This window comes from Danio aesculapii, chromosome 9, assembly GCF_903798145.1.
Source record: "Danio aesculapii chromosome 9, fDanAes4.1, whole genome shotgun sequence".
NCBI lineage: Eukaryota > Metazoa > Chordata > Actinopteri > Cypriniformes > Danionidae > Danio > Danio aesculapii.
In genome coordinates, this window is record NC_079443.1 from 123,771 (window position 1) to 140,417 (window position 16,647).

At 40.8% G+C, this 16,647-nt stretch overlaps 1 protein-coding gene across 2 annotated transcripts; it reads right to left on the reverse strand.

Annotated features, from left to right (window-relative positions):
* Nucleotides 1-1,333: 1,333 nt before the first annotated feature.
* Nucleotides 1,334-14,675, reverse strand: aaas (achalasia, adrenocortical insufficiency, alacrimia). 2 transcript variants are annotated; one of them, XM_056465949.1, is made up of 17 exons: nucleotides 14,602-14,675; nucleotides 13,825-13,927; nucleotides 13,507-13,631; nucleotides 13,279-13,334; nucleotides 12,962-13,053; nucleotides 10,619-10,665; nucleotides 9,014-9,112; nucleotides 8,712-8,855; nucleotides 8,147-8,267; nucleotides 7,594-7,718; nucleotides 6,709-6,769; nucleotides 6,348-6,438; nucleotides 5,753-5,825; nucleotides 4,864-4,931; nucleotides 3,424-3,505; nucleotides 2,577-2,661; nucleotides 1,334-1,717 (listed from the first exon to the last, which is right to left on the reverse strand). In XM_056465949.1, exons 2-17 carry the CDS (start codon nucleotides 13,921-13,923, stop codon nucleotides 1,583-1,585), a joined length of 1,503 nt encoding a protein of 500 aa, XP_056321924.1. In that variant the 5' UTR covers nucleotides 13,924-13,927; nucleotides 14,602-14,675; the 3' UTR covers nucleotides 1,334-1,582. The 2 variants fall into 2 exon arrangements, with proteins under 2 accessions (XP_056321924.1, XP_056321923.1); XM_056465948.1 differs by having other exon boundaries at nucleotides 13,507-13,634.
* Between the last annotated feature and the right edge of the window lie 1,972 nt (nucleotides 14,676-16,647).

A 16,647-nucleotide genomic window follows, 5' to 3' on the forward strand; every position in this document is an offset into this window, starting at 1 on the left:
AGCTGTACTGCATTACGAGAAAGATGATTATTATGATCATAAACATGCAGGACTAATGCTGTTTACGGGTTCAGGAAGCAATGAAGACACTTATAAATACTGGAAATGATAAATGAACAGTCAGGAGTTTCTCACAGTATTTCCTCTAATATTTGTTCTTCTGGAGAAAGTCTTATTTGTTTTATTTCAGCTAGAATAAAAGCAGTTTTTAATAGTTTTAAAGCCATTTTAAGGTCAATATTATTAGCCCCCTTCAGCAATATTAGTGTTGGATTGTCTCCAGAATAAACCACTGTTATACAATGATACTTTGATTGACAGGAGCGTATTAACATGTCTCCATAGTAACGCATATAGACACGTAAACAGAACAGGATTAGCAAAGAAACTGACTAAAAGGTCTGTTCAGCGCTCTGTGATCATCTGCAGCTCCACGATGAGTTTCACAAGTTTAACACGGTTATAAAACAGAGCATGGCTTTAGTAAAGGCAGTAAAGTCACTGTAATTCATCACCGCTGGAATCAGCACAGCCGCATAGTGTGTGTGTGTGTGTGTGTGTGTGTGTGTGTGTGTGTGTGTGTGTGTGAACTTAGTAACAGCCTTAGTGTGTGCCTCATCGTTTCATAAAGACTCAAACTCCAGCACAAACACATCTAATAATCTTACTGTGGTGTTTCTGACTCTAGAATAAACTGGATCTCTGCTTCCTCTGTGTCTGTCTCTGTCACTGACTGCTGTTTATCTAACATAAAGCAGGAGCAACACACACAAACAAACACACACACACACACACACACACAAACACACACACACACACACACAAGTGGGAATGGTGGGCGGGGTTCAACCAGCTCATTTCCATTGAAAGGCACAGGCTACAGAAACAGCTGCACCCTGCTCAGAGCTCATAATGGGCAGATTCTGCAGTGTATAATAAATGATCTGCTGGGTGTTTAGAGCTGAAACTGTACAGACACATTCTGGAGACACCAAACACTGATCTTACCCCTGCTGAAAAAACAGCTTAAACCAGCCTAGGCTGGTTGGCTGGTTCTAGCTGGTCGACCAGGCTGGTTTTAGAGGGTTTTTGGCCACTTTCAGGCTGGTCGACCAGCTAAAACCAGCCAACCAGCCTAGGCTGGTTTAAGCTGTTTTTGTCAGTAAGGACAGCTTGTACAAGAGGTAAAATAGGAGCCCTTTACAGATTTGTAGATATGTGGACTAGAAACAAGACAGAAACTCTAGGTAATAGCAGCTTTCTTTCCAGTGTATGCCTCAGAAATAAAAGCAAAGGGACAAACCTGTACTTAAAAATAGACAGAAAGCAGAACTTGAGGTTTGCTTAGGAAATCAGGATTTATTGACAGAGTCTAACATCAGTGGAGGGTTTCAGTGTACAGTCTGCTGAAGGAGGAGCTGATGGAGCGGTCAGTGGAGGAGCTGATGGAGCGGTCAGTAGAGTTTGCTGATGGAGCGGTCACTGAAGGAAATGATGGACATCTTCAGTGTAGATCTTTGGTGTACAGTCTGCTTATGGAGAGGTGAGAAGACGGATCTGATGGAGGATCTGATGGAGGTCTTCAGTGGAGATCTTCAGTGTAGAGTCTGCTGATGGAGCGTTCTGCAGTGTTCAGAGCCGCCGGCCGCTGTGAGTCTGAGAGTCCAGCGCTGCTGAAGTAAAACGGCACGTGTGTGATTCTGCCATCAGACCAGCACTGAAACACAGGAGACAGAAGATTCACACACCGCATCAACACACTCATCTGATCACGCCTTCACACATGCGGAGGTCAACCTGTGTGAGTTGTGACTCGAGCAACTCTCGATTGAACCAGGCTGAACTTCAGCTTTGTCATGCATCGTTCGTCGTCGTGTTCATGCAGTGTGCGGGGGGGAACGGAGGCCATTAAACACTCTCGATCTGCAATGGGGTGTTTCTCTGACACATCAGGAATGTTGTTCGGCTCTCATGAGGAAATCACACAGTTAAACCAGAGCTACTAACCGACTGAGCTCAGTGTTTGTGCCCTCACTGACATGCACTGGGGCAATATTAATCAATATATTCCAGAACTAATCAATTCTGCTCATATCTTTGTGATTCACAGATCTGATTAGGAAAAAAAGGATCATGTGTGTTTTATTTCTTCCTTTCCACTCGAGCGTCACACTCCTTCCTTGGGTGGTGTAAAATACACCATATACTGACAGCCAACATTAAAACAAAGAAGAAGCAGTGGATGTTGAGTTCATGTGCACAGTGTTGTGTATGAAACCATTAAAACATTGTAACCAGCACATTCTAGTGACACCTGCTGGTCAAAACAGTGTAAACGCAGGCAGAACATGCTGTTTAATGAACCTTTTCAACATATTGAAACTTTAAATTGTAAGTATGAACTATAAATGCACTCAGCTCACATTATATATCATTAACTATTGAGAATCTGCATTATTAATCCAGCAGTGAATTATAGATTAATTTTATGTATTGTTTCATTTTTAAACTTTTGCATTGTCATGTTTGTTGTGCGTCTGTACAGATGTCGTGTCTTTAGATGTTGTGTGTCTCACCACTGTCAGCAGAGCGCCGTGCTGGAAGTGTGGATGGAACTGCATGAATCTGGGTTCGGCTCCAGCTTCGCCCATCACAAACCCACTGCATGAGAGAAACACAATATCAAGCCCTAACCTGCTGCTGTTTAATGCATACAGAGGACCTGAGCTTTTAGATCCATCACCGACGACACATTCAGCGTGTGCGAGTCGACATAACAACGTAAGCTCTGAACTAGGGTGGTCAAAAGGATCGAGTTCGGTACAAAACGGTACTGACTTCTAAAATTTGAGCACTGCTGAGTGTGCTCTTAAACAGCACTGATTGGCCATTGTGTTTACCTGTGCTCAACTGAAATGACTGTGATTGGTCGTGAAGGTCATCAGTTCACCACTGTTCACCGAGTCCAAACACAGATACAGTCACTGGAGCATTCTTATTGACACATATTTTGGGAAAATGCTTTGAATTGATCAATAATTCATCAATACACTGTTCAGATTGACTCTCCTTTGGTGATGTTGGGGCTGTTTTTGCTCCATTGACTTCAGTTATAATCATATTTATTGATTGTAAAGCCATGACAGCAGATAATCATGCATTCTTGATCACTGCTGGTTTCCCCTGTTGGGATTAAGAGGTAAAAAGTGTAGTTTTTAGGATTTTTAAATGAAGATTTTCTCCGTTTTCTGTTCTGATTTTGATAATGGAGTATAATTGTTGAAATAACAGCAGAAACACGTTTATTTTAAATTCGAGCACTTTAAAGAAAAATGTTTGTTTTTAAGTCTTTTCCAGGTCTTGAATGCACACGTCTGAAATCATGCTGGATATGATCTGATAATCTATAATCTTCATACACACCACGGCAGCAGCTCAAAGGCGGGACTGCAGCGCGTCTTAAACACGGCGATGACTGAAGGATGATCAGCAGACTGCGCATCTCCTGCACACAACACACACACACGCACACACACACACAATTGGTCAATGTGTTCCGATCATGAAGTCATAAGATGATACCTCGAGTAAAAATAAAAAATAATGTGGTAATTTTCAATTTCTCTGCTAAGAATGAGATAATGATTGAGATCTAGTGAACACCAACACATCCTGATTCCAAGAGTTTGGGGAAAATCAGACCGGACATTATTCTGCATGCATGAAATGGCTCTTAAAGGCAGCAGATTTCAACATTATTTAAATTATCTGTGTTCAGCAGAAGAGAGCAATAGAGTTTAGTTAATGTTAAGGAGTGTCAGTAAACGATGAGGGAAATGTCATTTTTGGGTGGACAGTCATGTTTGTGATTGGTAATATGGCATAGGGCTGGGCGTTTAATCGAAATCGTCATTCAGAACCTATAATCGATCAAGGTCAAGTTTTTCAGTCACTTTCCCTGCCGCATGTGGAGTCACGTGACCCTGCTCTGTTATGGCTGATTTATACTCCTGTGTCGAACGCACTGGTATGTACATGTTTCAGGTTTGCACTACACTGACGATGACTGCAAGATTGGCATATTTTACTACATTAAAATTATTATTTACATTAAAATATAAGTTTACAGAAGATGCAAGAAATGCACGGATTAACATATTCTATAGGATATGCAGGAGTTATTATATTTAGAGGAGATGCTGCTTATTTTCTACATTTATGTATGAAAAACATTGAAAATGGTTTATTTTGTTTCCAAAAGTGCAGGTTATTTATCTTCAGTTTATTATAAGAAAAACACTGTTGGTTTTAGGCAAAGTGTGCTTTAATTTCAGTGGTTCAATGTTGAAGTTTAATAAATAATCATACACAGTAGATAGTGTGTGTTTCCTTCAATTATTTTAAATCACGTAATGCTTTTATTAACTGTACTAAACCTGTCATGAGGACAATAAAATAAAATAAATGAGTAAAATAATCCTTCATTAGTCGTGATCGAGTTAAAGTTCAACTAATCGAGATTTAGATTTTGGGCCGGATCGCCCAGCCTTTATACAGCAGTATTAACAGAAGACTTTTAGACAGACGGAGATTCATGTTACTGCATCATTATTGAATCTGATCGTCAGTCAAAAGATCCACAGCTCAGCTAATATGTGTAATTATTTTACTTTATTTATTACTCATTTTATTTTCACTGTTGTTCAGGTTTTTCCTTGTAACTGGGAGAGAGTAAATAACTCTGATGTAAAATCATAATATAGGAGCACAGATCGTCTGACTTTAGGTGTCCTTCTCTTCTTTCCCTCCTCTAAAGTCGACAGCTCCAGTGGAAACGGCAGATTCAGGAGGATTTTATTCTACCTTTCAGAAGCACAGCGAGTCTTTCACCTCGAGGATCCCAAGACAGAGAGCAGACCTCTCCTCCGACACTGCACACACACAGCAGGGGGGATATTTATTTTATTAAATAGCATGCATGCACGCGCACACACACACACACACACACGCACGCACGCACGCACGCACACACACACACACACACACACACACACACACACACACACACACACACACACACACACACACACACACACACACACACACACACACACACACACACACACACACACACAGAATCTGTCTCTGATGGTTGATCCACTCATTCAATCTATTTACTTCTGTAATTGTATGTATATTTTCTTGTTTTACTGTTTACTATTTGTTATAGGACTAACTGTAATTAGAATGACATCACAGAGACGTCTATTACAGCTTAATGACTACATGTAAACATGAATAAACTGCCACTGTTTTGTGTAAACATTACATTTAATATGTACAAGTAACATGTTAAGTATGTACACCTACAAGTAATATTTTCTGTCTTGTAGTGGATGTATTGGTGTTTACGAGAGCTTCGTTTACCGAACAAGTAGCTCTAACTGATTTAGTTTAATAATCTTATATTCAATATAAGTTTTCATCTCCCTATAATCTCAAGATCATTCTGCAGGAATATGTAGAGTTTGTTTTACTAAATGTTGTGCTGATATAGCAAAAACATCCACAGATTGTGTGTCTGACTCTGCTTATTACACACACAGGGATGCGCAGCAGAGGCTGTCTGAATTAAAGGAGCGCAGCAGAGGAAACAGAGCAGTTCATGTCAAACGCTAGAGCGAGTCAGTGGATGTGTGTCTATGAGAGTGTGTCTGTGAGAGTGAGAGTGTGTGTGTGTGTGTTTTCTTACGTCAGATCTCCTTCAGCTCCAGGGAAGCTGGTCTCGGACAGATCGGCCACCACTGTGGCAGCTTTCGGACCTCCTGAAACAGCATCAAATACACAACTGAACACACACACACACCTCAGGAGATGCAGACGACACTAAATAACCGCAAGCAACCGATGATCCCTTTTGCTTAGCTTCTAGAGCAGAGGTTCTGCAGGTCTGACTAACTCAAACTGAAGACCATCATGAATGAAACTTCAGACTCATACAGGCATAAACATGCTGGGCTATTTCTACTGACCCAGTTTTCACTGGCTTGTGCTCAGGTGAGAGAACCTTTAAACATGCTGTTGTACAGAAGATAATTAACCCATATTGGTAAACAGAATTATTAAAATCTTTACTCCATGGGTGTCAGCCTGATAGTGTAGCTTTACATGGACAAACGATATGCAAGACCTCTTTAAAATGATTTACAACTCAATATTTCAGTGAATTTAAGACTTTTTAAGAAGTCTTAATGCTGCGCAGACACCCGGCAGAATTCAGAATCAAAGCTGATTTTCATTTAAGAACGATCCCTTCAGTAGTGAAGCAGAACCTGAGCTGCTCATACCTGTGAGATCAGAGAAGGAGAGCGCGTATATCAGCCTCTCTCCCTGAATACTCAACAGCAGACAGGCTCCGTCTGGACTCCAGCACGCCGACTGACACACACACACACACACACACACACACACACACACACACACACACACACACACACACACAGTTAACACACAGACAACACATGCTCACTGCAGACACACTCGTTCAGGTTTGCAGAAACGGTGAGCTGCAGTGAGCTTCATCCTGCATTTGTACATCCAAACCTAAATAATTTCATAACAGTAATCTGTTTATTCTATATAGTGCCTTTCCAGTGCTCAAAGATGCTCTACAACAACAAGAGGAGAACAAGAAAATACATTTCTTACTTGACAACTGCCTTTCAGACACGGCCATCTCTCACACGTCCACATACGCGTCTCCCAAACCCTGCAAAACACACACACACGTGCACACACACACACACGCGCACACACACTCAATTCTAAATGGCTATAAATGAATCCTAAGATGTTGATTATTATTAATTACTGTATTGTTTTTGGTTTGTTTGTAATCTTGACTACTGTGATTGTAATGTCCTGAAGCAGGGCCGGTTCTGGACATTTAGAGGCCTACAGTGATATTTACAGTATTTTCTTTTATTTATTTTAAGAAAGCTTAAATCAGTTCATTTGGACACAGATGTGTCTACATACTCATGAGGGATTTAATCTGTTTCAGTCACTTTTACTGTGAACAGCAAATATATAAGGTCCCTCTAGTGCCCTCTTGTGGACAAATACAGGCATTGCAGATTACAGCATGATAATAAAGCCTCTATTCGTGTATTCTATTCTTGACCCTTTTAAAATCCATATGAATATGAATATGAATGAGTCTTATTGGACTAGTACATGGTTTTATTTTTGTCAAATAAAAAAAACAACAAAGAAATGAGCAGAGGTCTCTCAGGAATATCCTCAAGATAAAGGTAAACATCTCTGAACAGTAGCTCTGTGAGACATGAGGGTTTAGATGACTGAAAACAGCATTTATTTGAAGAGTACGTGTCCACAATGTACAGCTTATGATCATATCTCTATTTTATCCTAATATAACTAGCTTGAAACAGATGGAAATATGAGTGGCTTGTGCTGCGTTTCTATGGAACCCACAGTGTCGCCGCCATTACGGCTCAGTGTGTTTGTTGGCCAGGTCTCATGACTGAAAACTCTCACTACAGACTACATATTTATATAATGGCACAGTACCTGAAGAGAGCAGATGGTGTGGCGGCCAGCAGTCGACTGCCATCTGGAGACCAGGAGAGAAACGTGACGCCTCCGCCGCCAACCCTCCGCAGCGGCACACAGCTCTCTGCTGCCACGTCCCACACCTGCACACACACAACATTCATACACAACACACACAGCATTTACACTAGGCCTGTCAATATGGCTAAAACACAATCAAAACTTCTTTCCTAAAGAGAAGCAAAGTTCACATTATATTCACACTGTAAAGGCGACTCTTATTGATACTGTTTACTACACTCGTTTACCACAAGAGGGCGCAAGCGGACACAATACCCGAACAGAAACCAGATCAGCATTTATGAGAATGAAATGATTCTCACTTATGTATAAACTTACAAACAACCATAAAATAAATGAAGAAACTGCTCAATAAAACATACGGCCTGTTCCCACTGAGTGGGTCAGTACTCTGGGTCAGTATGTCCGTCAAAAGATATCAAAAAGTGAAGCGTACCATACCGTACCACTTAATGGGTATGCTTTCCTGAGGTCACACACACACACTCACCATCATGGCTGTGTCGACAGGAGACGCAGACACCAGCAGGGAGCCGGTGGGCGACCAGGCGATGGAGGTGATGGGAGAGTGACCCGGGTGAGACAGGACCTGCGCACAGCCCGACGACGGCCTGACAAACACACAGGGATGTTATTGTGAGTTGTGGGGACATTCCAGAGGTTTCCATTGTTTTAAACTGCAGAGACGGTGTTTACTCTCCCCAAGCCTGTGCCGTACTCTTACTTAGAGTGAGCCGCCATGACTGAGGTGGGAAGAAACCCTGAAGTAGAGGATCAGCACTGTAAAGATTGCAGCAACATCCTACAGACTACAAACCTCGGACATCCCTGTTTATTTTCACTATCCATTCAGAACGGACCTTCGGGTCACTCGGAAAGTGAAATGATGAATCTGTGTGTTTTCCTCTTCACATGAGGATGATGAGGACGATGAAGAGGATTTCAGGACAGCAGCTGTTAAACACTGGCGAAGTGTGGATATGTGTGTGTGTGTTTATGCATGTATAGATGGTGTGTCTGTATATCCTGTGCATGTGTGTGTGTGTGTGCTGTACCTGGTGGACAGAGACGCAGGATCCACATGCCAGATGAGCAGGCAGGACTGACAGGCCACAGCCAGAGCTGATCCGCACAGAGGCTTCCACTGCAGCGCACACACACTCCTCTGACAGCGGTGCTTCAGTGTGGGGGCCGTCGAGCTGCACAACACACACACAGACACACACACACACACACACACACACGTCTAGAAGCACTGGAGTGTGTGTAAATGATGAGGAGATGCTGATGATTGTGTGAACGGTGCTGATGTGATGACTGAGCTGTAGGTGTGATGTAAACGCGTTGAGTGTCGGACCTGTGTGGTTTGTAGATCTTGATGGAGTCGTCCAGCAGTGCCACAGCAAACTTATCTGTGTGAGGATGCCAAGAGAAGCTCCGCACAGCGCTGTCTGACCTGAGGACACACACACACACACACGCACACACGCACACACGCACACACGCACACACGCACACACGCACACACACACACGCACACACACACACACACACACGCACACACACACACTCTCATCAAAGCTCTGATTGTGGACTGGAACATAAATGAGAGCAGGCAGACACACAGCTGAAGACTGAATTATTCACTCCTGTATAACAGAGATTTTTCTCGAGATAATTAAGAGAAAGCCTGTTTATTTTCACCATATGATTGAGTGTGTGTACAAAATAAATCAGAATTATCCTCCCTCCTGTGAAAATACTAAATTACCATCTGCTGTTTAATTTAGAGACGATTTCAGCACATTTCTAATCATAACAGTGTTAATAACTCATCTCTAATAACTGATGTCTTTTCTATTTGTCATGATGACAGCACATAATATTAGACTAGATATTCTTCAAGACACTAGTATTCAGCTTAAAGTCACATTTAAAGGCTTCACTAGGGTAATTAGGGTAAAGTTAGGGTAATTAGGCAAGTCATTGTATAACAGTGGTTTATTCTGGAGACAATCCAACACTAATATTGCTGAAGGGGCTAATAATATTGACCACAGCAGTTTTTACTTTGAACAACAACAGAGAATAACTCACTCCAGTTAATATACTGTGATAAATGTCCTTCCTCTGTTAAACAGCACTTAGAAAGGATTTATTGAAGAATTTAAAAAGGAGGGTGGATAATTTGGTCTTAAGTATAATAATGAGAAATATAAGAATAATTCTGTAACTGTGTACTATTATCGTTTTTAAAAAGCTACAATATATACTTAAAGTATCAGAGCAGCTATAATATTACACATCATAATAGACACATCAGTAATATTCATTACACACAGGAGGAAAATCTCAAGCAGAGGGAAAAATACTAAATATAGTTAATTTTGATTATAGGCTAACAGATGAGCAAACGACAACAGAATTAAAAACTATGGGTGAATAATCACTTCTATACAAGTGTTTTTATGGTCATTCATTTATTTTGTTTTCAGTTTAGTCCTTTTATTAATCTGGAGTTGCCACAGCGGAATGAACCACCAACCGCCTGTTTTTAATGGTCATTTAACTAAATTCCTTTGAATGTGTAAAAGAAAACAGTGAAATATTGTGAAAGCTACATATTAATTGTTCCCCAAATCAACATTTCTAGAAAGATCTAAACATAAATTCATTAATTTTCTTGCGTAAACGCTGAGCTTCAGATAAATGAAGTGATCAGTGACTGATTCTGCAGTGGTCTGTCTGTAGCTTCATCACCAAAACTCATTGCTTAAGCTTCAAAGAAGTGAACAGGAGGACAGATATAGCTGAGCACACTGGTGGATGATTACACAGGTGTGTGTCTGACACCTCAATCGGCTCCAATATGAGCTCAATTCCTCTAATAGACAGCAACATGATAAAGAGAGTAAAGGGTGGATTGTAGAGGATGAAGACCAGAGCGGCAGAAATGACCTACCAGTCCAACATCTGGGAGAACTCGGCCACCATCTCATCACTGCTGAGCTAACACACAGACACACACACACACACACAAACACACACACAGATTTAATATACATTATACGGACAAAATAGAAGTCAATCTTTTATATCATGGTTTCACAAAGCACAGTGTTTACAGTAATACATGTTAATAATTAATATGAGCGCATTATTAAACTCCATTATGGGGATGCAGACACAAACATCGTGAGAAAGTGCAATGTTTACATTCTGCTTTTTATTTAGCAGTGTTTTCAGATTTATATGTTGAGAAGAGTTTTATACTTCATTTCTCTTATATTTCAACGTTTTTAATCAAACATTTACCCTGAAGGTCTGAATACAGAGATCACATATGAGTATACAGATTAAAATACTAAATATCGCAATACGTTTACAATATCGTGCAGCCCTAAAATATCATTCATACCCCTGGCAAATTCAGACAGTCTGCGTTTACAGCAGTAGATGGATTGTTCTGTTCAGAAACTGGGATTTAAATCATTCCAACACTGCTCTTTATTCTTGGTGCGGTTCGCTTTCACACGGCAGAGCTTCTAAACGGACCAAACTATCTAAAACAAGTCAACTCTCCTCACACTGGCCAGAGATTCAGGGTTTATTCCTCTGGGATTCCGCTCAGCTGTCATGCGTCCCTCTTTTATTTTATGACCATGACTAATGAGACGTTATAAGAGAAAAGATGCGCTTTAATGTTGAATGTTGACACCCACAGACATCATCATCATCATCATCACCAAATAGAAGTCATAGGAGGTTAGTCTCTCATACACAGCCTCATTTCAGCTGTCAAGAGAGGTAAAATATATATCAATTCTAGATCAAAAGCAGAGTTAACCAAAAAGTCAGCAATATTATCTAAATTTTAATACATATATATATAATATATCGCCCCTTTGATAAAAAAAATAAATAAATAAAAAAATATATATAGCCACTGCGATATATAGCCACTGCGATACGATATATAGCCACTGCGATATATAGCCACTGCGATATATAGCCACTGCGATACGATATATAGCCATTGCGATATATAGCCACTGCGAGATATAGCCACTGCGAGATATAGCCACAGTGATATATAGCCACAGTGATATATAGCCACTGCGATACGATATATAGCCACTGCGATATATAGCCACAGTGATATATAGCCACAGTGATATATAGCCACTGCGATATATAGCCACTGCGATATATAGCCACTGCGATATATAGCCACAGTGATATATAGCCACTGTGATATAGCCACTGTGATATATAGCCACTGTGATATATAGCCACAGTGATATATAGCCACAGTGATATATAGCCACAGTGATATATAGCCACAGTGATATATAGCCACTGCGATATATAGCCACTGCGATACGATATATAGCCACTGTGATATAGCCACTGTGATATAGCCACTGTGATATATAGCCACTGTGATATATAGCCACAGTGATATATAGCCACAGTGATATATAGCCACAGTGATATATAGCCACAGTGATATATAGCCACTGCGATATATAGCCACTGCGATACGATATATAGCCACTGCGATATATAGCCACAGTGATATATAGCCACAGTGATATATAGCCACTGCGATACGATATATAGCCACTGCGATACGATATATAGCCACAGTGATATATAGCCACTGCGAGATATAGCCACTGCGAGATATAGCCACTGCGATATATAGCCACAGTGAGATATAGCCACAGTGAGATATATAGCCACAGCGATATATAGCCACTGTGATATATAGCCACAGTGATATAGCCACTGCGATATAGCCACTGCGATGTATAGCCACTGCGATGTATAGCCACTGCGATGTATATATAGCCACTGCGATGTATATATAGCCACTGTGATATATAGCCACTGTGATATATAGCCACTGTGATATATAGCCACTGTGATATATAGCCACTGTGATATATAGCCACTGTGATATATAGCCACTGTGATATATAGCCACTGTGATGTATAGCCACTGTGATGTATAGCCACTGTGATGTATAGCCACAGGGATATATAGCCACTGTGATATAGCTTGTTAGTTCTTTGGATCGTATTGCTTTCTCATTACAATCGATCCACTCGTTCATTTTGACCGAGCTGACACCACTGGGTCAAAAACAAACCTGCTGCCTGAATAGAAGTAAGGGTAAGTCAGAATTTGACAGGGGTCTGGATTATTTCAGGCTTGACATTTCCAGAGTGTGAATAGTGAATATCAGGATTAGAGAGCAGCGATGTGCTGATGTGAGAGATCTCTCCAGCTTTAACTCACTGTCAGATGAGGAAACAGAGAGCCGTGGAAGGAGGAAGACCACCTTAGCAGAGCCAGCAGACAGGAGGAGCCCACCGACACGCACCTGGGCACTAACACACACACACACACACACACACACACAGAGCAGCATGCAGGTTAACATGGTGTGTGCGTACGCAAAGAGAATTTATACTTTATACATCATCAAATCACTCACGCGCACAGACAGACAGACACACACACACACACACACACACACACACACACACACACACACACACACACACACACACACACACACACACACACACACACACACACACAGGTGAACAGACTTTCATCTGCACTGTTGGTGATCTGGTCCAAAAGGCCGTACAGACCCGCATCACGCCTGAGAAAAACACACACACACACCATCATCATCATCATCATCATCCAACAGCAGAAACTGATCCCTCAACAACACTGAGCTCTGTGTGTGTGTGTGTATAGTATTTGTGCATGTGTAAGTATGTGTGTATTTGTAAGAGCATGTGTTTGTGTTTTTCAGTGTGTGTACAGACCAGGCTCCAGCGCTCCTCCTCCACAGTGTGTCTCTCTGGTCCAGGAACGCTGATTTACTGCTGCTCTCGGCTCGACTGTGACCCTTCAGTGTGTCTCTGGTGAACTGAGGACTGGGCAGATCAACCTGCTGCTGACACACACACACACACACACACACACACACACACACACACACACACACACAAAGAGAGAGAGAGAGAGAGAGGGCACAGTCAATGACAGGTCAGAACATGAAGGTTACCGGGGAAACGCTCTGCGAACGTTAAATGAACGCTGGTGAAGGTCGTGAGTGTTTTCTCAGAGGTCAGAGAGGTCACCTGAGGGTCAGACGCCTGCAGCTCGTTGTGCTGCTCCATCAGTGTGTGTGTGTGTCCCGCAGCCAGCGGAGGAGGAAACACAGCCAGAGAACACATCATACACCTGCAAACACACACACACACAGATATCATACACTTGCAAAATACACACACACATATCATATATACAAACACATATGGAGATACACACAAGATAAATAATACACACGAACAACATAAACAATATACACACAGAAGCAGATACACACATCATAAATGCACACACACACTCACGCACACATAAACACAACAAACAATAAACCTACACACTCATTACATATACACACACATCATGAACAAAACTCACACATACGTAAACATACACACACAATATGAATACACACACGTCATATGCATATGTACACACATCATAAACAACACACACGCACACACACGCACACACACACACACACACTATAACTGATGAACCTGCATTGCGTTTCTCCACCGAGTTAGTAACATTATTTGGCATAACTTATATTATGTTATATTATTAATATATATTATATCATACTATATTATTAAATGTTTTAATCAGAATAAGGCCAGACTGAAGCGCTTGTGGACCGGTGAGGGGCAGAACCTGCTGCTGCTGCTGCCGCGATGGATCAGTCTATAAGTGAGGACAGCACTGCTACAGGTTATGAATGAAGACTCCAGAAACACACAGCACTGAGAACCCGGACACCTTATAAATGTTGTGTGTGTTTAGTTATAGTGTAGTCTTCTGAAACTCACCAGTTAAACAGCGCCGAGGCTCCAGATGAACTCGCGCCTTCAGATTGACGGAAGCCCTAACGAGACAAATCACCTCAGGAAAACACAAACGCCTGTTCATAATAAAAGTCCTCCAAGTCTCGCTTGCCTGTTTTATTTTTAGCCATAGTGTTACAATTTATAATTACCATGTTTCTTATGTTGTTATTCGTATTATTATGAGTTGCTTGGCTTTGGTTGTTGCTAGATGGGATACAGCTGCGATACAGTTAATGAGAATTATTTATATAATTTATTTTCATATTAGAGTATATGCACACGGACTTTTAATTTCAGACAGTCAGCCTCAGCGCTTCCGGTGAACTGTCTTTTCAATATAAAATTGACATGTTTAATGTCTGATTTTCTTTATAAATCAGCGATCTTCACTGTCTGATAGATAAACAATATAAAGTGGGTCTCAGACTGGACAAGAAGCACTGCATTAAATCCCATTTCCATCTGCCATGTCTTTAAAATGTCACAGTATATTTTACCTCAGTGTTTTCAGTGGTGTTTCTGCGCTCGCCTGCTGATTCTGACGGCGCTAGCGCTTACACCGTGTTTCATCTCGTTTCACGCTTGAACAACTAAAGAAACGCTTCAGTTTATTTAACTGATTGTATTGTAATGACATTACGGTGTCGATGCTGTAAAAGGAACCGTATCAAATTGAATATACTCACATTAAGCTTTCACCGGAAGTTTATCATTAGCTGAAAAACACTAGCTATAGAGCCCATTAGCCATTAAATTGTACTTAATTAACATCTACTCCAAAACCCAGCCCTCACAGTAATGTAAAATATTAGTTATTGTTGCACAGTGTGTCACAAACATTAGGGAAAGTTAGTAGGGGAAGTACAGCTGTGTATACCCACATCAAGAATGTTCGTGACACTGTACAGCAATAATTCATATTTTTACATTACTGTAAGGGTTGGGTTTGGGGTATATGCTAATAAAATACTATTTAATGGGTAATTTAAGAAAGAATATTAATAAACCTGTTTGAAGTTAGTCTAACGTTTAGGAATTTGCATCAGGATTGGGTTTTTATAAAACATTTTATTTTCATTAACTATGTTCATGCGTGAAAGACAACCATTAATGCAAATGATTGAGTGGTGTCACACTGTATCCTCACAGCAAGAAGGTCTCTGGTTCGAGTCCCGGCTGGGTCAGTTGGTTTTTCTCTGTGGAGTTTGCATGTTCTCCCTGTGTTGGCGTGTGTTTCCTCCGGGTGCTCTGGTTTCCCCCACAGTCCAAACACATGCGCTATAGGGGGATTGGTTAACTAAATTGGCCAGAGTGTATGTGAGTGTGTGTGTGAATGAGTGTTTATGGGTGTTTCCCAGTGCTGGGTTGCAGCTGGAAGGGCATCCGCTGTGTAAAACATATGCTGGATAAGTTGGTGGTTCATTCCGCTGTGGTGATCCCTGATAAATAAGAGTTTAAGCTGAAGTAAAAAGAATGAACTTAAACATACCATCTTTCTATTCCTGAAAATATTTGGTGACTAATATAATATGTTAATAAATATAACAAGTTTAGTTTAAATGCACCAAATATTATGAGCTGTATTCAGTGAGAAATTGATCAAATATTCATCTTCAAAATAGGGTGTGCTCATTTATGTTGAGCACTGCATATACATTATAAGCTATAACACATCACATATTCCAGAGGTGTCGAACTCAGTTCCTGCAGGGCTGCAGCTCTGCACAGTTTAGTTCCAACTCTAATTAAACACACCTGATCTTACTAATTGAGTTCTTCAGGATGGTTTAAAACCTACAGGCAAGTGTGTTGAAGCAGGGTTAGAACTAAACTGTGTAGGGCTGCAGCCCTTCAGGAACGGAGTTTGACAGCCCTGCATGAAGGAGTAAAATCTTTAATGTGTAGACTACAATGTACAACCTGGACAACCTATAGCAAAAGCCCATTTTCTGTAAAAATAAAACTTAAATAAGTTCTGTATTTAATAGCATTATTTATATGAAATATACACATATTTATATAAATATA